This window comes from Eurytemora carolleeae, unplaced genomic scaffold, assembly GCF_000591075.1.
Source record: "Eurytemora carolleeae unplaced genomic scaffold, Eaff_2.0 scaffold806, whole genome shotgun sequence".
NCBI classification, from domain to species: Eukaryota; Metazoa; Arthropoda; class Copepoda; order Calanoida; family Temoridae; genus Eurytemora; species Eurytemora carolleeae.
Genome location: NW_019396801.1, coordinates 113105 through 135458, shown reverse-complemented (window position 1 = coordinate 135458; position 22354 = coordinate 113105). Strand labels below are relative to the sequence as shown.

Here is a 22354-nt window from a genome sequence, read left to right as displayed (position 1 = left end):
GATAGCTAAAAAAATTCACATAAAAAAAAACTTTAAATGCTGGTAATAAAAATAGGGTTTATTGAAAGAAAAAAATATAAAAAATTTATTAAAAAATAATTATTCCAATTTGGACAACAACAACTTCGCTCCCGGTGTATCCTGTGATTTGACGGTCTTGATGTAAGGTTTAACCTTTCCCCTGACCACCTCCTTCACCTCGGGTATCCCGGTGTCGATCAGGTTGACCAGCAGAAAGCAGCCTCGGTTACAGGCCAGGTAGGATTCAACAGCTGAAACAAGTTGGAAATTAATTTTTTTTCTGGCGAATTTATTTCCTCTTAAAGGGACTGTAAGCGTAATTTCAAGAGACCCTCCATGAAAAGATTAGCAATGGTTCCCTTGAAACCTTTATCTCCTCAAAAATATTTCTAGACTTGAAAGTGTTAAATTCCTAAACGTTTTCCTGCAGTAGAAATATCAATTCATACTTAATCATACAAAGCTATTAAGGATACAGTTGTGAATCAGGCAAAGACTTCTTTAAATGGGGGACCACTTGAAATTATACTTCTTAATCTTGCACAAAAAAAGTCATTTCTTTTCAACGATGAAGCGAAAAAAACTATATTAAAAAAACTTACATTCTTCCTCTAATGCAGTTAGAAGGTGGGATGAAAAAGTTTCTTCTCCTTTTTCAGCTCTTTTCTCGTCCTAAAAAAAACATCTATATATGTTAGATATAGCTGGACAAAAGTTGCTGACTTTTTTTTTGGAAACCCATTATGTAAGTTGACAACGACATAGGCTAAAAAATTAATAATTTTTTTCAATATTCGAAAAGTTAAAATATAAATATTCAAATTTATCAGATTAAAAATTGACTAATAATTAAATGCGAGTTTGTAACATCTGAAAGGGCGTGTGTGTGTAGGTTGGATCCGAATCTATTTCATGTTCGGTGGATGGATACCATTTCATTTTTATCCGATGTTTCTGTAGGAAAAAATGCATGAAATGTTATCAATGGTAAAAACTGAACTATAAAACCGAGGGTGGAATTATGCAATTTTTTTAGTTTAAATATCCTAGTTGACTAAGGAGATTGACAAATTCTCTTTTGAGAGGTGTCAGAGAATAACTATGAGGCTTAGATCGAAAGAAAAGTTTATTTGAATTCCTCATTTCATATTATTTAAGAAAATAAAGAAGGTAGACACTGAACTTTGATTTAAATGGTAAGGGGAAATTGAGTTTGAGTTTTACCTTTGCAATAACCTTCTTGAGAAGCATAGAACTAGCAGTGTTCTCTACTAGGTTCGGGGCAGAATCTCCCTAAACATTAATCTTTTATATTTATAATACAGTAGGATGTAATTAGCAATTATTTTACCTTTTGTTTCAGTTTGGTCATGGGCATTTTTGAGGTCATGTCCATTAGTCAAGAATGTCCACTGGTCATGGTCAAAGTCATGGTCAGAGTCAGGGTCAGGTTCACGGTTGTAGTAGTGGTTATGGCCAGTGACATGGACATGGCAATATTCAAGGTCATCCATAGTCGAGGTCATGGTCAGTGCCATTCTTGGTCTTGTCAGTCAAGGTCAAGGTTATAATCACATGGTTAAATTACCTTGGAGAATGGTTTAGCGGCTAGCTTGGCTAGGTTTGTGAAGAGGTGGGTCAACTCCTTACAGGGTGGAGCATTATTGATAATACAGGTAAGAGTGATGCTGGTGGGTGGGTCGTACAGGTTACCAGCAAATCCCTGATTCACAACAAAAATCAAGTTAAATTGGTCTTAAGAGAAATATGGTCCGGATTCTTGATAGTTCGGCTTCCTGGATCTGGATCCTTAAAAGTTCGGCTCCTTGGATCCGGTAAGATATGTACGGTGTATAGCATTATTATTGTGTACGGTATACAGCATTATTAGTGTTTACGGTGTACAGCATAATAAGTAAGTACAGTGTACAGCATATTAGTGTGCAAGGTGTACAGCATTATGTGTGAACGGTGTACAGCATCATTAGTGATTACAGTGTACAGCATTACTAGAGTGTACGGTTTACACCATTATTAGCGTGTACGGTGTAAAGCATTATTAGTATGTACGCTGTATAGTGTATAGCATTATTAGTATGTACGGTGTACAGCATTAAGTGTACAGAGGACTTAGTGTATGTTTAAACTGTAAAACGTTTAGTGTTCAAAATTAAAATATTATAATATAATATTATAATATAAAAACAAATTTACAAAACATGTATTCTTTAATAGTGTGTATGATTTTTATGCAATTTTTAAAACCTAAAAATAGTAAAATTAATTAATTACCCCCCAAACCCCGGGCACTAAGACATGGAGAGGATAAACATTTAACAAAATTACCTTCTCCAGTATAGTGATCATGTCTTTATTGACATATGTGGGACTTCGGCCAGAAAACAGATATTTCAGAACCCTAAATATGTAGTAGTTTTTAAATGGAAACTTTTAATCAAATACGCAATAGTTTCTTGTATACATGCATTTTTTGTTTAATTATACTGGAACCAATATTTGTTTGATCAGAATTCATAACAGACGCAATATTGTTTGTATACAAATTACAAATTACGAAACTAACGAGGGAGGCAATCTCCTCCGCACGGCTTCCAAACCTCATTTAACCTACTTGCGGCACTGCGCGTCTCCATAGGGCTTCCGAACCTCCCCCAAACAGTCTTCTGGTAATGTTCTTCCATTCATAATACTCAATTTAAATGTATTCAGGGTGGCTAAAACTTTTTTGAAAAAATCCGTACAAAAATCCGTACATTTTCAGAGGAAATCCGTACAATCCGTACAATTTTCGGAAAAAAATCCGTACAATCCGTACAAAATTTCGAAAAAAAAAATCCGTACAATCCGTACATTTTTTTGAACAAATCCGTACATTTTTTAAAAAATCCGTACAATTTTCGAAAAAATCCGTACAATCAGTACAATTTTCGAAAAAAATCCCTGCAATCCGTACATTTAAGAAAAATAAAACCATTTTTGAAAATATTATTCAACACTGTCTCACCCCTCCCATTCCCCACCACCTCTTTCTCCCCCCCATTTTTTAACTCCCCCCACCCTTCCCTCAGCAACCAATGATGTTCCCTATATGTACCTATATTCCTGGTAGTAAAAACTACTGTAGGTATTTGAATGCTTGGATGAGAACCCGGAAATAATGAAAAAAATAAGATCAACTGAAGAAACTCAACTTAAACTCAATTTTAAAATCCATTTATCTTTGCAACCTGAAAACCTTTGGTTTTTGAAACGAAGCCTAATTAATCTGGCAGAATTCACAGCTTATAATAATAAAAGTCTACCACATAAGGTTGCAAAGATATAAAACTTAAACATTACTATTAAACACTAGAGAGCTGGAAAACTAGAGAACTTGAGAACTTAGAACTTAGAACTAGAGAAATAGATAACTAGAGAACTAGAGAAATAGAGAGCTAGAGAGCTAGAGAACTAGAGAACTAGAGAACCAGAGAACCAGAGAACCAGAGAACTAGAGAACCAGAGAACTAGAGAACTAATGAACTAGATAATAGAGAACTAGAGAACTAGAGAACTATAGAACTAGAGAACCAGAAAACCAGAGAACCAGAGAACCAGAGAACCAGAGAACCAGAGAGCGTTGATTCTAATTTTTAAAACTGTTTAGATCAGTGTGTAGGCCATTTAACAACCAAACAATTAAGTTATAATTAGAAAGAGTGGAGTGTAGATTTAGGATCTAATATAATTAAAATTAGCGTGGTACAGGGGTTGCACACTCAATTAAAAGAAAGATAGATAAACAGACAGACAGATAGACAGAGAAACAGATAGACACATACACATATAGATAAACAGAGAGAGACATATAGAATATATAAACAGATAAATAAAAAGATAGATAAACTGACATGCAGATAGATATATAGATGGATAGACAGATAGCTAGATAGATAGCTAGACATATAGCTAGACATATAGCTAAAAAGAGAGCTAGACAGATAGATAAACAGATAGATAGACAGATCGCTAGACAGTTAGCTAGACAGATAGCTAGACAGACAGATAGATAAACACATTCTCAAATGAACACTTCTGGAACATATTCTCAAATGAACACTTCTGGTATCTCGAAAATTATGAATGAATTTTGATTGTCAATTGAAACGTTAATCAATCTAATATTATTTAGAATGCAGAAAATAAAACTTGCTGAAATGAGTGAAAATTAAAAAACCCGGCGTATTTCCAGGATAAAAATCCGTACAATTTGAAAAAAAATCCGTACAATCCGTACATACAATCCGTACAATTTTAGGGTTACAAAATAAAAAATCCGTAGAATCCGTACAATCCGTACATTTTGGCCACCCTGTGTATTAAAACCAAATGTTCAAATTCTAACTCTGTGATGACGTCAGAAATTACTAAAATTATATTTTCTCCTGATAAAGCAAAAGACTAATGTGGAAGAATAGAGACTTTTTTGGGAGTAGCTTTTACAAATAAATAGACAAATAAAAAATATTCTTCATAAAATGTAGATTCTAAACAACGCCGCGCATTGTAACATTTTCTTTCTAGTTCTTGTGATATTTAAATAAAACTCTGTAATAACCCAACGATTTAAAAACCATTAGGGCTTTTTTACAAGGGCTTCAGATTTGAAATACATATAGATCGAAAGATAATTACATGTAGATTCTAAAAAACATCGCGCATTATAACATTTTCCTTCAAGGGCGTAAACAGGGGGAGGCAAAGGAGCAGTGCCTCCCCCTAGACCTGTAAACGGGGGCGTAGCCTCCCCCCCCCCTAGAACTCAGCGCAATCACACTTTTCAAATCTTATACTGAAGAGTGAAGAACTGAAAAAAATAGTTTGCTGTTCAGAATTGGGGGTTTCAGGGTAGCCCCCCCCCCCCTCCACAAAATAAATGTCGTTTGAAGGAGATAAAGTAGTACTTGCATTGTATAGAATTGTATGTGTACCTTTAAAGTATCTTATACCTATGCCTGATATCCAAGAAGCCAAATGTTTTGAATTTAAAGTTCAATTTTTTTTACCTGACGCAATATTTTTTCTCTTAACTGGCGCAATATTTGTTTGTTTTCTTACCTGACGCAATATTTGTTTGTCATCATTTCCTCCATATTCTCTGTAAGCTCAGAAATGACAGCTTTACCAACAAATTTAGTATCATCGACACAGTCAAATATTCCTATAAAATTACATTTCATAAAAACAAGCATTATTAGTATATTAAAACAAAACATGGAGGGGCTCTCTTTAAAATATCATTTTTCTAATAACAATTACCAAGAAAATATACATTGATTCCTCTTTTTAGGAATTAAAAAAATTCAAAATAAACAACATTGTTGAATAAGATAACGATAAAAAACGTTTAATTTTTTTATACGCAATATTTTCATTTCAATTTATTTCATTATTTGGAACATTAAACACGCGGGGTGGGACGTTCGGAAGATCGGAAGGTCCTAATAACCCAATTTCGAAGCAACGTCACAATTAAATTTGAACAACAAAGAGGCGTGAACAGGGGGCCAGGGGGCCTAAGGGAACTTTGTTGACTCAGCCCCCTCCCCCATTGATAAGTAAAATGTATGGTTTCCAGGAAAATTTCAGGCCCAAACGGTCACAAAGCCCCCTGGAATGAAATATATTCCTGTATACGCCCCTGAAACAACCCCTATCCCTAATTTCTACACTCAACATGCCAAATAAAGTATAAACATGTTTACCCATCAGAACCATGTGACCGTATTCTTCTTGTGCAGTCTTCAACATAAAGGTCTTGAAACTTTTGATGATAGCTTTCCTGTCCTTTGTTGTTCCGTGCCATAAACAGTTTAGGGCAGTGTACGCTCCTTCCCTGTACAGTACAATAGATTATACTACAGTACAAAACACTTGCATGTACAGTACAATAGATTATATACTGTACAGTACACTTCTATGTACTGTACAATAGGTAATATACAGTACAGAACAATTTCATCTACAGTACAATAGATTGAAAACAGTGCAGTACATTTCACTGTACAGTACAATAGATTTTATACGGTACGGTATACTTCCCTGTACAGTAAAAAAGATTATATACCTTACACTATACTTCCCTGTACAATGTAAAGTACAAAAGATTTTACAGTACAATTCCATGTACAGTACTATAGATTATATTCAGTACAGCAAATTTCATCATTGTACATCTTATTTAAAAGGATTGAGCAAGCCTTCTCAACACAACACTGATAATCTATAAACCTATTAATCTAAACTTAAAGGATATGATTAGTGACTACATATGTAACTAATACAGCAATCCCCATATTTGTTAACCTGAACATACCTAGGTATTAAGTGGTATTTGTCTGTAAATCTAAATGAACGTTTGATTAAAAAATGCATTGTGATAAGATTAACTACATTTATATCTATCCGTGATAATCTTTTAAATACGTACATAAAACTTATATATAAAACTTATATCGACATAAAACTTGTAATTATGTCGATTAAAGTTAGCTTGTAACATAAGCAAAGATATCTTGAATAAAGTAGTTGGATGAGACTCTGCTTTGATTGAGGTATTAGAAGTAATTTTGGTCCTCGTTGAAACATACGAGCTGAGATCGTGCCCATTGGTTTGGCATTGATCGCATTAGAGCTTGTTTGATAGCTATGCTTGTGTCTGATTGACATTTAGAGCCGATAAGATTGTGCCCATTAATTTGGCATTGATCGCTTAAGAGCTTGTTTGATAACTATGCTTGTGTCCCTGTGTGACATTTAGAGCCGATAACATCGTGCCCATTGGTTTGTGTCCTGTGGTTGACATTTATAGCTGGCGAGTTGTTCCTGCACTGATACAGTTCTGGATGAAGTTTTACGAGTATGGCATTTACTACACAAAGGTTCAAAATGTTTAAATCATATGTGTAGTCATGTAAAAAGAGTAAAAAGTAATACACTGACAACTATTGAATTATACCTGCTATGTGCCATATGAACGAGTGCCTCCCTAAGCTGTTCTATTGTCTCTGCACGCTGTTTATTATCAGCTACTAGAAGGTAGTTGTATATCACGGTATGAACCAGGGAATGGTTAAATGCACCTTTACGAATTAAAACCTGAAAAATAATTAATCTAAACATCTCCTAAATTTCTTGTTATTTCTTCTAGAACCTATAAACAAATCTAGTGAAGCTGGAACAAATTAAGGATTTTAACTATTTAAATTTTTTTTAACTTTTAGGGACTGAAAGCGTAATTTAAAGTGACTCTCCATGCAAAGATGGCAATGTCTGATTCACATAGGGACCCTTGAAACCTTTACTGATCCATTATTGTATTCTCTCAATATTCTTCCCTAACCTGAGTTAGTTTCTCAACAAACAGCGAATTTCATGCATTCAATTGAGTATCAATATGCTCCTATTTCATTTTTCAAATGAATTTCTTAAAAATCAAAAAAAAATAGTGAATATCAACTTCGAAATGATAGTGATTATATTATTCCTAGAATTCATCTTAACTATATCAAACATTTTCCATTATATATGTTTCTGTTGCTGTTCAATTTTTTGAGCCCTTTCTTTCAATTTATAATTAAAATTGTGTTGATGCCCTGTGATAAAAGCCTAGTCGCTTCCACCGTGCTGATCCACATTATGTACTTGAACCCTTCCGTCCCCATAGTGTTGCAAATTCAATTGTTTAGATACAGGGGGGTTCAGCTAAAACAGCTCCGAACTTTTGAGCTCTCCTGCTGAAGGAGCAATTAAATGATGTTATATAGGTTATCGTTAAAATTGTTATACTATTGTTCCTTCAGAAATATACAATTTGAATTGAATGGAATTGAATTATCTGCTCAATAATGTGGAAGATATTGTCGTTCTAGGTTTTAAAGCTTTTAATTTTAAATTCATACATGTTTTCCTTTTGAAGAAAACCGCAATTGAAAATAATCAGTTCTAAAAATAAAAACATTGATAACCAATTGATACTTGATCAGACATGGCTTTTAAGGGTACCATAGTGAATCGAGAATTTCCTCTTTACATGGATGGTTCCTTGAAATTAAGCTTATAATGGATGGAGTATAAATACTGTGCATTGAGAAGCAAGGGAGGAGGGGTGGAGCCCAAGGGGAAGTAAAAGAGGATATAAGGGGTGGCGACTGGAGAAGGGGCATTAAACAGGGTTCCTCCCATAGCCGATTTAAACCAGGCTCTCTGACTTTATATAAAATTTGAAATATAATCCGCCAATTAAGGGTAATAATTATTAATCAGCTATCATTTTTAGGGAATAATCTACTTCTTCAGATTCAAGCCGAAGCTTCCAATTTTAAGCTGGCGAGGAATCCAGAGATGGATAACTATAGGGAATGGAAAATACGGGATGGAAGGGAGGATGGGTCGGAAGGAGGGAATGAGGGATGGGGGTCAGGAAGAAGTGACGGGGTGGAAGGGGGAGGGGTTACCTCGACATTTCTCTGTAAATTCTGAATACAGTCTGCTTTACGAAGTGGATACTTGGCAATAATCTCAGGAACTGTTCTTAGCTCAGGTTCCTGAAATCAGAGACTGATTTTTTTTTCTGATTAGAAGAGAAGTCGCTGTAGTACATGGTACCTACCAATGGTTCAAAATTCAAATTCTGAATCACTGCATCAAAGTTCAAGGGAAATTAGTTCCAAAACTAACACTTGGCCCATTTCTAACACTCATTTCTAACACAAATTGAAAGACTGGGTGGTTGGGATCCCGGCCCATATCCAGAGTAAAAGTCGATAATAAAAATTATAACCAACATTTTAATCTCTTGACCGGGTTAAAGAAAATGTTTGAAACTTTGTAGCGTTTTCGAGGCAAAACCCACTTTCCCGTTTTTGAGTATAATCCACAATTCAAAACAAAATCACTTTCATAACTTACAAAAATAAATCACTGAAAACAAAAATTATCTCATGTAGACTAAATTATCTCTAGAATCTAAGTTTCCACATTTTATCTGTAAAGTAAGAGAATGTCGATGATTTATTTTAGAGAATTACATTTTGAGTTAAATTTATATTGTAAGAACAAATGATCCAGGATATGTTCCAAAAACGCGACATGAGCTGAAATCCGGTAATTGTTTCAAAATAGGGATATGTTCGAAAATGAAATCAAGAATCAAAAACTAATTTTCACACCTTATTTTAAGTTTAAATTTGACATGTATTGATTCAATATATATTTTTAGCCATTTTTTATAAAAATATGGTGTAATTCTGTTCTACTCATTTTGGATTTAAAGTTATAAACTCAGTGTTAGAAATGGGCCCTATGTTAGTTTTGGAACTAATATCCCCTGAAGTTAAAGATTCACGAGGATCGATTAAAATCGGGGATTCAGGATTTGAACCGTCTGTAGGTAGTTCAGCGACCAATCCAATTCATTAAATTCTGTTCCAGGTATATTATATGCTAAAATACATCAATTAAGTGTGCGGGTGGTACGTGTGTGTGTGTGTGCGTTACAAGTTCCCGATAGATCCTTGAAGGTGAGCACTGAGTATACTTTAAAAAATTGGATTGAAGGCAAGGTTTACATCCTTTTTCATACTTTTTAACCAAAAACCATTTGTTTTTCTAATTTCATTAAAAACCCTAAAAAAAATTGCGGTCCGCGCAATCCTACATTTCATCCTGATGGCGGGGGGGGGGGGGGGTTATAAAAGAGGAATAACGCACAAAAAAATTAAAATATGTTTTACATTCATTTATCATGAAAAGTGAAAGGATCAATAATTAAAGGCCTGGGATGAACGAACGAACGAACAAAAGAACAAACGAACAAACGAACAAACGAACAAACAAACAAACAAACAAACGAACAAACGAACAAACGAACAACCGAACGAACAAAAAAACAAACGAACGAACAAATTACCTTAAAATGAATGAATCCATGATCTAGAAATTCTTGTAACATTGAATTTCTCTGCGGAGCTGAAGCAATATCATTATAAATTATCTCAATCACGTGACCCGCCGTCTTATTCTTCATCAGCTGAAAAAAATCATCGTTAAAATTTAATTGATATTAAAAAGTTGTCTCCGTTCTTTTTAATCATTATGTTTTTTTTACAATAATTACCATGTACCTTTAAAAACATCTTTCTCAAGCTTCATAAATTTAGAATAATGACCGTTTCAAAAATCGTATTTTAGAATACTTTTTGATAAAATTTTTAATTTGTATTTTTAACATTTTTACAAATAAAAGTGATCAGATAGGATAAACATCTTTGAAAACCCATTTTATGAAAATCATAAAAGACCTTAATTAAGGACGATCATGATACCGGACGATCATGATCACTGAAGATCATAATCATGAACGATCATAACCATGGAAGATCATAATCATGGAAGACCATAATCATGGAGGACCATAATCATGGAGAACCATGATCATGAACGATAATAATCATGAAAGACCATAATCATGAAAGGCCATAATCATGGAAGACCATGATTATGTACGATCATAATTATGGACGATCTTAATCATTGAAGATCATAATCATGGAAGATCATTATCATGAAATACCATAATCATGAAATACCATAATCATGGAAGACCATTATCATGGAAAATCTTTATCATGGACAATCATAATCATGGACGATCTTAATCAAGGTAGATCATAGATGCAATAATCATTTATCATGGAAGACCATAATCATGGAATAAAACCATAATCATAGATAATCATTTCTTTTAAAAGCATTTCAACGAAAAAGATAAGTCTTTATTATAATTTTTTCTTATATCTGATTTTTATATCCTAGATGGATTAAACTGAATTATAGGATTACTTAGAATCTAATAAGTTTGAAACTAGAAATAAATTGGACACTTAAAAAGTTTTGACAATACATCTGGATCCAAGAAGCTAATTACAAAACTCTAAAAATGCCGAGTTACAAAATAGCATAACAATTTGTGACAGTGGTCGTAAAAATAAAATGGAAAGATCTAAAACTGTCTAATATTCTGTCCAATTTTATGCTTTAAAACTAGTTTTATATTAATATTAAAGGGTCTATGACTTGCGCATTTTTTGCTGCAGAAACAATGATCAAATATCAAAATTAAACAACTACAAAATAACGACATTATTTAACAATTTAAGGGTGTCGCTGTGAATTTTAACAAAAGAGTGACTTTGAAATAAATATGTTCTACTTTCGTAGTTGGCCATAGAAGATTTCTTCATCATCAGCCTGTGGACGGGTTACTGCTATACATATACATACCAGTTCTATTTTGAATTAAGAATCTGGTAAACTATGGATCCAATGAAAAGAAAAATCCTCCCAAAAACCTTTCAAGAACTATCAAATAAAATTCTTAAAATGATCATCCTAGGATAGTGGTGGTTACTTACCAAGCGTTATAATAGGATAGAATAGAAGTGAAACGTGTTAATTTAAATAAACATAATTAGCTTTCAAAATAAAAATAAAATTAAAATTTTTTTACAATAAAAATATAAAAATAATTAATGTTTACTGTTTAGCAGCCAAGTGGCAAGGCTGATGCACATCCAACATTTCACCTTAGTAATACGATTAAAAAATATGTTCTTTTATAAAACAGGGAGCACTGGCTCCATTACTATGGATCACGCCAACTGGTTTCGTCGACGCGAACTTTAATGACGAGGGTTCCTTATATACTCATTTTTAGATCATTCAAGCTTGCTATTGCCAATAGTAAAGTCATCGTCGCATAAATAAATACAATGAAGACGACTTTCGATTTAAATTTTCATTTATTTCCAGCTTTTAAACAGCATGGATACACATAAATATGGAGAAGCTGTCAATTGAAAAAGCTTCTCTTTAATTACTTGAAATAAAGCTTTTTAACAATCAAAACTTAAATTAAAAAGCCGTCTTCATTGTAAATATTAAAATTGCTAAAATCAAAAGTGAATTAATTAATCCACGAGTATTTACAAGATGGAGAGAACAATGCTTAATCCCAAGATTTAAAATACAAAAGTTCTGACAACTGATTTATGAACTCAGAGCTGAAAACTTTAGAATGGAATCCCGATCGGTTAATTAATCTTGACATTAATAACAAGAGGAGAACAAGCATTATTTAATCTGGAGATTAAGAAAAGATTGGATCAAGCAGTAATCCCGATATCCACCATTAAAAGTTCCCAGCTCAGGACTATTGCTTCTGAAATACTGATTAATCCAGGATGTTGCAACTATTAAATGATTTTGGGATCTGGCAATAAATCTGGAAAGTTAAATGTAAAATACTTTTGAATCTAGAATGTTGCAAATACAATACTGGCAAATCTGGGGATGTTGCAATTTGACACTAAAGCTCTGAGAAGTTGCAACTAATATACTGACGAATCTTAAAAGTTTCACTTTTAATACTGACCTTGGCAATCTGTCCCTCCACTACTTTCACGATCTGATTCTTCTGGTCCTTGCTACCGTAGCGGAGCATCTTCTGCACAAAGAAGTGTGCGTACTTGGACTTGGCCATCTCTTAACAGTAAAAAATAATGTTAAACAAGTCTTTTTATCTTTTTAAGGGACAGTCACCAAAAGTTATTGCGATCTTTATACTAATAAGTGTGCAGTGAACATAAACGGTGTAGAAATAATATTCCCTTGAAAAATTAAACCAGTAGAAAATGGAATTTTAAAATTACTAAATTAAAAACAGAAAAAACACTAAAATACCGATAAAACAGGAAAACGGAAATTTGTCAGGAAAAAGCAGGGACAAATGGTAAAAAACATAAGATAAAATAACTCCGAACTAACTCACCAAGAATATCATCCTTAAGCTCCAAAAACAGTTTATCTCTAAATTAGGTCACACAAAATCAATTTTACTTCTTAATACTTTTCATTGTCACAATAAGAAAAGCTAAAAAAAAAACTATTCTTAATTTCAACCCTGTGTTGGGAATTTTTATCAAAATTTACAAAAAAAATGAACTTATATTTCCAATTCTCATAAAAATTAAAAAGATATTTAAAGATTTTGCAAGTTTCCTGATATCTGAGGATCCTAGAGCCATCAGGCACTCCACTACACGAACTGTGTCGTGAGCAAATATAATTTTCTGCAATAACAATAACAATTACAATAACAATAACAATAATATTAATAGATTATTATTTCACTTAGTAATAATAAGTATGCATTTTATCATTTAACTGTGGTTTCCATAAATCCTAGTTCAAATAAAAATAAACCTTAGTCCGGATAAACCTTAGTCTAGATGAACATTGCACAATTATTACATTGAACGTAGTCCAGATGAACATTTGTCAAGACGAACATTTATCTGATGAGCATGAGTCTAGGTGAAGGTTTGTTCAAATGAACCTTAGTCTGGATGGACAGTCGACCACATATTTGATCATTAGCCTGGATAAACCTTTGTCAAGATGAACATTTGACATAACAAACATTAGTCTGGTTGAACATATGTCAAAATAGACGCTACATTAGACAGAATGAACCTTACTTCGGATGAACATTTGTTAAGATTAATTTTGGTCCAAAAGAATAATATAATAATTGTTGAGATTATCGTCAAAAAACATATTTCAGTATAAACCTTGGTCACGTTTGACAAATATTTTTCCAGGTTTAGCTCACCTTAATATTTCCTTTCACCAATGAATGAAGCTGATTCACCAGAGACTCTTTCTTAGACTCAGGGCAGTCTTCTCTACGTACCTAGAATCAATCAATCAATCAATCAATCAATCAATCAATCAATCAATCAATCAATCAATCAATCAATTAATTAATCAATCAATGAACCAACCATTCAATCAATCAATCAATGAACCAATCAATCAAGCATTCAATCATCTCTGAATAAGTCAGTCAGTCAATCATTAAAATATCCAATATCCATCAATCAATATTGATGAAATTTAATTGTCCCTTTTCTTTTGACATGATAACACTCTTATTTACAGAATACATTTCCACAGTTAAGTTATTTTTATTTGCCACTATAACCCCCCACACCCTCCTCCTCCCTTACTTTCAGATTTATTATTTTTTACCTCCTCCCACACTTTTTTGGCCTGAACTCCAATATCAAAAACATCTTCTTGTTTAAACTTCTTTCTTGTCTCTTTAACCTTTTTTTGTTTCTCTCTTGTCTCCTTCTTGTTCAACAACTCGACAGGCTCCTTAAACTTAGATTTAGGATTCTTTCCGTCGAAATTCACTTTTCCAGTCTTCTTCTTCTCTTCCTTCATCTCTTTCTTCTTCTTCCATTCTCCTTTGATTTCTTTCACGTCGACATTATCGTTAAATTTCAACTTCTTCTTCTTCTCACCCTCTTCTCCCTTGATCTTCTTCTTCTTAGAGCTGTTATCTTCCACATCGGTGTTCTTCTTCATCTTCTTAACTTTCTTCGGCGGAGCTTCTTCAAATTTTGGAGAAAATTTCTTGGTTTTAGTTTTTTCCATAACGACCATTTTGGATTCTACAAGAAAACAAAACATTACTTTTTGGTTTCAAAAGCTTTGATAAAAATATGAATTTACAATGTTACTAATGCCGGTATGTTTACCATAGTATACCATAGTATAGAGAAGGTGCAAGGGTGTCCTTGATAGAGCCCAGGTAGGTATTTTTAGGGTTAATATTTATGAAAGCAATTTTTTGACATATTTACAGTTTCTTTTTACATAGACAAGACANGTACAAATATATATAAAAACACTAGGACTGTTGACAACGACTCGGGCCGAACTCTTTCTGGAATTTTCCACGGATGCCGCGAAAATCCTCGAATGATTGTTCCAGTCTGCGCCGCCAGGGTAACTTCTTCTATTTCTGAGAGATACAACCCCCGTTCTCCCAGGGCTCACTAAAATGTGCCTAAAAAAAACATTGTTAAAGTTGTATAAATGAATGCATATTAGAATTCTTTCATAGATTAAAAGAAGTTACAGTTTGGTATACCTCAGTTATGAAGTGTTTTTATATTTCCTACAAAATGGGACGAAATATGAGCGGGCCCGGCAATAAAGGGCAACTATACGGTGGGAACTAGAGTGCACCCACCTTACCCATCCATTAGAATTCAAATTTACCCCCTTTAAGTTAAATCTGTATAAGTTTGCAGTTTGCACAAAAACTAATCAAAAACTATAGAACGATAAATTACAGCTTAAAATTAACCTTCAACTTTAAGCTATAGCTTAAATATTTAACTTAATGAAATCGACGAGTTTAATATTTAAAGCCGGGAAATCCCCTCTCTCATAATTTTCTATATTTCAATCATTTTATAAAATATAGTGTACACAAGTGTTTTTACCTGATAAATATTATGGTTAGTGAAAGTTCTATTACAAGTTTCGCATCTATAGGTTTTACTCTTGTTTGCCACCTCCACTAATCTAGAAAATTTAAACAAATAAGACAAGAAAAAATAAAAATACAACAAACGAGAGCAGAAAACAATGCTAAAAACTTTATGCATTATCGGAGTCTTAAAAAGGAAATATCTCCTAAAACAATAATCAACATACAGTGAGAACCAGAAAACTATGAAATAAGAAGAACATTTTTAGACTCAAGTAAATATTTTAAGTAGTCCAATGAATAACACAGCAATTGTGCATTGTACATAGAACCACATAATATGGGATTTTTTCTTTGGAACAACATCAAATATATCTTTCTATTCATGGGTTTACTGAGTCTAGTTGTATCATGTGAACAATAACGTCGACACTGGTCAAACAAACTATTAAAAATTCCTACTTCTCGTACTGTTCTCGGCTGATAACACGAACTATTTGACCGTCAGCTGTGGCAAGAGTTATAGCTTCAGTCTCTACAACCTCCTCATTCACTGCTTCATTCACTAGAATAATTAATGAATAAAAACTTTAATGTGTGTGAACTGGGATCAGAGGCCGAATTTAAAGAATTTGAGCCGCGTCTCAAATTAGGGGGCCGGGTCTGTAAGTTGTGGGTCTCATATTTTATTTCCTTCTAAAGCTTGCATACTGCACCCTGAGTATTAAATCTTTAAAAGTGTAAACTATCTAAAGTATCTGAGCGTAGATCATGAGACTGTGTAAAATGTATTTTGTATAGTGTAAAGTATCTGAGCGTAGATCATGAGACTGTGTAATGTGTATTGTGTATAGTATAAAGTATCTGAGTGTAGATCATGAGTCTGTGTAAAGTGTAAACTACCTAAAGTATCTGAGTGTAGATCATGAGGCTGTGTAAAGTGTAAACTACCTAAAGTATCTGAGTGTAGATCATGAGACTGTGTAAAGTGTAAACTACCTTATCTGAGTGTAGATCATGCGACTGTGTAAAGTGTAAACTACCTAAAGTATCTGAGTGTAGATCATGAGACTGTTTAAAGTGTAAACTACCTTATCTGAGTGTAGATGATGAGACTGTTTAAAGTGTAAACTACCTAAAGTATCTGAGTGTAGATCATGAGGCTGTGTAAAGTGTAAACTACCAAACTTATCTGAGTGTAGATCATGAGACTGTGTAAAGTGTAAACTACCTAAAGTATCTGAGTGTAGATCATGAGACTGTGTAAAGTGTAAACTACCTAAAGTATCTGAGTGTAGATCATGAGACTGTGGAAAACTAAAATCTTCATCGTCTTCAATAATTTCCTGCTCAACAGCTGATTCCTCTATTACATCCTGCGCAAATGTATCATGACTGCAGCATTGAAAATATAAATAATTAAATTTTGTTTGATAAGATTTGTTTGTACATTTTCAAATTAAAATAAATTAAAATAAACTTTACCAGACCAATTCTAACGTTTTATCATAATGGAGTATTTTTAAATATAAATTAAATAGATCAGAGGCCGAATTTAAATAATTTAACCCGCTTCGCTGAATCGCCAAAATCCGGTACCAATGGAGTGCCGGAATACTAATTCAAGTGGAACCAACCATGTTTGTACCGCGCCTAAATTTGAGACTCAGCTCAAATTCTTAAAATTCGGCCTCCGTTTCGTTATTTTTTTAATTGCCAAATTAAAATCTAAAATCCATGAAAAAAGTAAAATTTGTATTCATGCTGAAAGAAAAACATTTAAGTCGGAATATTTTGTGTTATTTGTAATAAATCCTACAAGAACGGAGAAAAAACATACCTCGCTTACATGTTGAAACTCTTTCTGCAGCAACATTTCTGTTGCATCGCTTACATCCTTGTCTTCGTATTCTAAACTCTCAACCTAACATGGTTCAACATCAGGATTAGATCAAAGCAATTATAAAGTGAAAACCAGAGAACAGAAAAATTCTCATGTCTTTTAATCATGAAATGTCGCTAAGCATTTTCTAATTTGCAACTGAACATTTTAAAGGTATCAGTTGCATCTATTTCCAAATACAAAATCCTTGGGGATATTTTTTCTGTAGGTAAGAAAACGTGAATTTCAAAGTTAAGCGCAATTGCAGCGACATAGATTTTTATGATTTCACAAATTTCAAAAAATACAAATGCGAATTAAAAGCAATAAAAAGAATTTTTCACCACTTAAAAATGGCACCGAAATAGTTATTTATTATTATTACTAATGACAAACGTAAATTATAAAAATAAAATCTAAAAATTGCGTAAGTTGTTAAATAGGTTTGTTAACGCAATTGAATGAAAATTTATCATAATTCACGTAAAAATATCATATTTTAATGAGACCACTGACCAGTATGGTTTCAGTCTTGTGAAGATCAGATTCCTCTTCCATTCCTTCCACCTTCATCTCATGACCTTTCTCATGCTTCGTCAATACAAACGATCTAGAAAGATTGATTTATCTTTAAATATAAATCTTGGGAGTGGGACAAGGTTATTTATTACTCTCAATGTGCTCCAGTGTATGAAAAATGTCGCCTCCAACGCAATACCAGAGAGTGAAAGTTTAGTGGATTTCACTGTCCATTGCTTAGGATACAACATTTTCATTTGAAGATCTGACAATTTTGCTGAAGACAATTTGCTAATTAAAGTGGAGGGGGGGTTGGCTGTAGGTAAAGAAAAAAATAATCCTGATATCAATTTCAATTATGAAAACCGAACGAGGCAATGAAACAATATATTTTTAGAAATCGATGAATTTTAGAATTTCTCATTGTATAAAATTAGTAGGAAACGAATGAACGGAATTTATTACTTATATTTTGTACCTTGAGAATGATTTATTACAGTATCTACACTTAAATGGTTTCTCTCCGGTATGATTTCTCACATGATCTCGGAATGTATCTTTCCTGAAATTTAATAAATTGCTTTTTATTCATTTTAATAAATAATTAATATTAATAATTAATTCATTTTAATTAATAATTAATATTAATAATTAATTTATTTTTAATAAATAATTATTTGTTTCAAAATAATTCATTTTAATAAATAATTCATTTTTTCTTAAATTCAAGTTTTTTTTCTTGAATAATTCTAGGATTAGTATTTTAGAAAAAATACTCAGTACTCACCGATCGAAAGTCTTTAAGCAAAACTTGCATTTGAAGCCACCCTCGTTGTGTATTCTCATGTGACGAAGCAGAACAAATCCTCGGGTGAATTTTTTATGACAAATAGTACACTGAAAAAAATGCATGTTTAAACAGTATAATGAGCGAGGTGGGTCGGTACCACTAATTCTCCAATTCCAACCCTATTCTTTCCAATTTCCACGTTTTCTTCCCAACTACCCTACTAACCAATCTGATTTTAAAACTATTCTTTACAATTCCCGCGCTTTTCTTCCAAATTCCCATGCAATCCTTCCCAATTCATACGCTCTTCTTTACAGTTCCAAAGATATTTTCTCCAATTTCCACGATTTTCTTTAAATTCCCACATTATTTATTTCAATTCCTATGCTATTCTGCCCAATTCCCACGCTATTCTGCCCAATTCCTGCGCTATTACTTCAATTGCCCACGATTTTCTTTCAAATACTTACTTTTTTACCCAAAATCCTACGCTATTATTCCCAATTCCCAAGCTTTAATTCGCAATTTTCAAGCTCTTTAACCGATTCATACCGCCCTCTCCTACCTGAAAGGGTTTCTCCCCTGTATGATTTCTCATGTGATCGTTTAAAACATCTCTCCGGTCGAAGGTTTTTCCACAGTAAGTGCATTTGTAATCCTACGAGTGTATTAATGACTGAAATATCACCACAACCAACATCCCAAGGTATTTATTAGACGTCTCCCTGTACAATTAACAGCATCGTCATCATAATTTTCAAAAATATTAAAGGGACTGTAAGCATAATTTCAAGTGACCTTTCATGCAAGAATGACAATGTCCGATTTGCAAAGGTACCTTTGAAACCTTAATTTAAATTCGTGAGTGGCTCCATTGCTTCTTATAACAAGAAATTCGCAAGTCACTATCAGAAAGAAACCACAAATGAAAATGAACAGTTTAAAGAAACAAAAACATTGATATCTTATTCATGCTTGATCAACAAAGCTTTCCAGGGTACCGTTGTAAATTGGGCATTGCCATCTTTGCATGAAGGGTCACTTGAAATTACACTTACAGTCCCTTAAAGTAGATTTTTTAAAGAACTTTTCACTCATTTCACAAATACCATTTAATCAAACATCCTTTCCCCAAAAACTAATATTATCAGATATTGTGAGCAATGCTATAATTTACCTTCTCTATCATGTGGGTTTTCAAATGTCTTCTCAAGATTTCTACTCGAGTGAACATTTTGTGACATATGTTGCATTCAAATGGTCGCACCTTTAGAAGAACAGTCATTTCAATTATGTCCATTTTGATCCCGTATTGTAAAGAATTTGTAAAGAATTGATTCAAATATGTTCACGTGATTCAACTACTTTTCACTTTTCATTGATTCTGGTCCCTGGTGTTCCTAAACCTTTGATATTTTTTAAACTATGAGATCTGCCAGATCAAATCAAAACAAAATTTGAAAAATCAAAGGTTCATCAGGTTTCAAAATTATGGCGATTAGAAAATTAGCGTTGAAGAAAAGTGATCAATTTCTGATAAGTAAAAATGAAATGATTCCTTGCTAGATCCGAATTCGTCTAGTTCCCGAGCAAACATCTCTTCATTTTCATCCTCAAAAATAGAAATAACTTTCATCCTCACAAATAGAAATCATTTTCATCCTCACAAATAGAAATCATTTTCATCCTCACAAATAGAAATCATTTTCATCCTCGCAAATAGAAATCATTTTCATCCTCACAAAGAGAAATCATTTTCATCCTCACAAAGAGAAATCATTTTCATCCTCACAAAGATAAGTCATTTTCATCCTCTCAAAGAGAAATCATTTTCATCCTCACAAAGAGAAATCTTTTTCAGCCTCTCAAAGAGAACTCATTTTCATCCTCGCAACTAGAAATCATTTCAACACTAAACTCAAGTCAATAAAACATAAAATGAGAACGACCTTTACGAAATTGAGCTAAGTCGCTAAACTACCTACTGCCGGTTCGAATTTGAATCAACGATTAAAAGTAAATGATTAGGAAAGGATTTGACTCGGTGATTCAAATTTGAACCGGCGGTAGGCAGTTTAAACTTATTAAATTCAGTCCCTGATGTTACTATTTTCGGCGTTTTGGCACAAAATCCGCAAATTATGATATTTTCGAAGGTTTTAATTAGTACAACGATTAAAAGGGTACCGTTGTTAATCGGGTAAGCCCCACTTAATTAACTTGACATGACGTCACCAGTTCTCTTACCTTCCCTACTCCGTCGACCTCAATAAACTTTGCTACCGGGTTCTCGTTGAACACGATCCGCTCCGTCTCTGATTCCGAATCCCCGCTAAAATCTGTCTTGGATAGATCCAGCTTCCTGGGGGCGCAAACAAACTAAATTCATTTTAAACCACAAACAATAAAAACATTTGAATTATAACCGGATGTGAAATAAATATCACCATATCATTTTGTTATTATCAATTCTATTGCAATTTTTTCACGAAGAGATTTTTTTAATGAAGCCAGAGGGATCCAAAATGATAAAAGAAAATCTCGAAATCTTTATAACAATGGAAAAAAATTCTTTTAGTTTTAAGAGTATTTAATGTATTAAGTAAACTACAGTTTAATCTAGAACTTCGGAGTCATCGAAAGATTTTATAAAATGTCGTCTTGACAATTTTTTAATGCCTCCGATGGTTACAGGTTAAACTGTAGTATTTCGCAGATTTCTTAAATCAAAATTCCTCATTTTCTATTTTTCATTCCAATTTCAGAATTGTAGATTTGTTCCTTGTATCAAGCTGGAGATGGTGATGCGATCCATCATGGATCGTCATCTCTCCACTCTCAAGTTCAGATCTAAAAACGTTAAAACCTTACAAAATCGATTAAGCAATCATCCGAATAATAAATAAGGCATGTAAAATAATTATAACTTATATTAAATGATAAATGAAAATGTGAAAAAGAAATAATGTAATAAAAAAATTATGCAAAAACTACAGTTAATCTTTAAAATTGGGAGACTGGGGAAATGTTAACAGTTAAATTCTTAAAATAACGGTAAAAATGTTGAACAACACAGGTTCGAATATTGGGACTTAAAATAATCATCCTCAACAAGAAACTTAAAAAGAATTTGAATATGAAAAATGCTTTTGTTGACTGATACAAGTTTAGGAAATAGAAATTCATAAATGAGTGATGAATGTAATTTTACAGTTAGGGCTGATTCCACTACTCTTTCTGTAAACCTGTTCAAAACTTTCCTTGAAGTTAAAGTAACAGCGCTGCCACAAACCTGGATTTTCTAACCATAATTTCTTTGAATTCGGATGTCGTAGACTTTTGATATTTCCAATATGAATTTGGTTAGATTAGATTGTAAAAGGTTTAAACTGTCAGATATTGGAATTAGAAATCAGGAATTGTGGGAAGTGTGGCGAGTGATAAGTTGCAAAGAATGTGAGAATATACCTCGGTATAGATATTCTAACGTTACTAATCTTCTGAATATATGTTGCCATCTTCACATTGCAGATTCTGAAATAGAAAACTATCTGAACAAGGTCTTCCATCGCGATAAAGATTCGTGAAATCATCACACTTCGTTGCATTCAAGAATAAGGGATAAGGGATGAGGGATGAGGTGTTGCATCTCTAGAAACAAGAAAATCCTGGATACGTGCACCCTGTTCATTCATCAACATCCTCATCCTCGGCGAAGTCATCCTCGTCATCCTGA

The 22354-nt window shown here is 33.1% G+C and overlaps 3 protein-coding genes across 3 annotated transcripts; all 3 read right to left on the bottom strand.

Moving 5' to 3' along the window:
- Window positions 1-37: 37 nt before the first annotated feature.
- LOC111708815 (pumilio domain-containing protein 12-like) lies at window positions 38-2078 on the bottom strand. The gene is made up of 5 exons (XM_023482310.1): window positions 2042-2078; window positions 1610-1776; window positions 1246-1314; window positions 624-693; window positions 38-272 (listed from the first exon to the last, which is right to left on the bottom strand). The coding sequence occupies exons 1-5, from the start codon at window positions 2076-2078 to the stop codon at window positions 100-102; spliced, it is 516 nt and encodes a 171-aa protein (XP_023338078.1). The 3' UTR covers window positions 38-99.
- A 208-nt stretch (window positions 2079-2286) lies between these two features.
- On the bottom strand, window positions 2287-14817 carry LOC111708819 (pumilio homolog 3). Its single transcript, XM_023482315.1, has 11 exons — window positions 14173-14817; window positions 13754-13834; window positions 13141-13211; window positions 12911-12948; window positions 12515-12624; window positions 9992-10111; window positions 8538-8627; window positions 7040-7179; window positions 5787-5917; window positions 5140-5242; window positions 2287-2440 (listed from the first exon to the last, which is right to left on the bottom strand). Exons 1-11 carry the CDS (start codon window positions 14617-14619, stop codon window positions 2302-2304), a joined length of 1470 nt encoding a protein of 489 aa, XP_023338083.1. The 5' UTR covers window positions 14620-14817; the 3' UTR covers window positions 2287-2301.
- Window positions 14818-14820: 3 nt separating this feature from the next.
- On the bottom strand, window positions 14821-22354 carry LOC111708820 (zinc finger protein 90). Its single transcript, XM_023482316.1, has 14 exons — window positions 22087-22354; window positions 21400-21468; window positions 20866-20980; window positions 20177-20230; window positions 19796-19885; window positions 19184-19276; window positions 18616-18725; window positions 18307-18390; window positions 17826-17919; window positions 17268-17351; window positions 16707-16803; window positions 15890-15992; window positions 15441-15522; window positions 14821-14998 (listed from the first exon to the last, which is right to left on the bottom strand). Exons 1-14 carry the CDS (start codon window positions 22224-22226, stop codon window positions 14948-14950), a joined length of 1266 nt encoding a protein of 421 aa, XP_023338084.1. The 5' UTR covers window positions 22227-22354; the 3' UTR covers window positions 14821-14947.

Coding starts and splice junctions, on each gene's coding strand:
- LOC111708820 (XM_023482316.1), bottom strand. CDS start 22,226: ATGCAACGAAGTGTGATGATTTCACGAATCTTTATCGCGATGGAAGAC. Junction 17,352..17,825: donor ACAAGACTGAAACCATACTG/GTCAGTGGTCTC, acceptor GAACCATGTTAG/GTTGAGAGTTTAGAATACGA. Junction 16,804..17,267: donor AGTTTCAACATGTAAGCGAG/GTATGTTTTTTC, acceptor ACATTTGCGCAG/GATGTAATAGAGGAATCAGC.
- LOC111708819 (XM_023482315.1), bottom strand. CDS start 14,619: ATGTTTTGTTTTCTTGTAGAATCCAAAATGGTCGTTATGGAAAAAACT. Junction 12,625..12,910: donor GCTTAAGGATGATATTCTTG/GTGAGTTAGTTC, acceptor TTTACTGTTAAG/AGATGGCCAAGTCCAAGTAC. Junction 5,918..7,039: donor GTTCATATGGCACATAGCAG/GTATAATTCAAT, acceptor TGTACTGTACAG/GGAAGGAGCGTACACTGCCC.
- LOC111708815 (XM_023482310.1), bottom strand. CDS start 2,078: ATGCTTTACACCGTACACGCTAATAATGGTGTAAACC. Junction 1,315..1,609: donor CCGCTAAACCATTCTCCAAG/GTAATTTAACCA, acceptor ATTAATGTTTAG/GGAGATTCTGCCCCGAACCT. Junction 694..1,245: donor TCAAGAAGGTTATTGCAAAG/GTAAAACTCAAA, acceptor TGTTTTTTTTAG/GACGAGAAAAGAGCTGAAAA.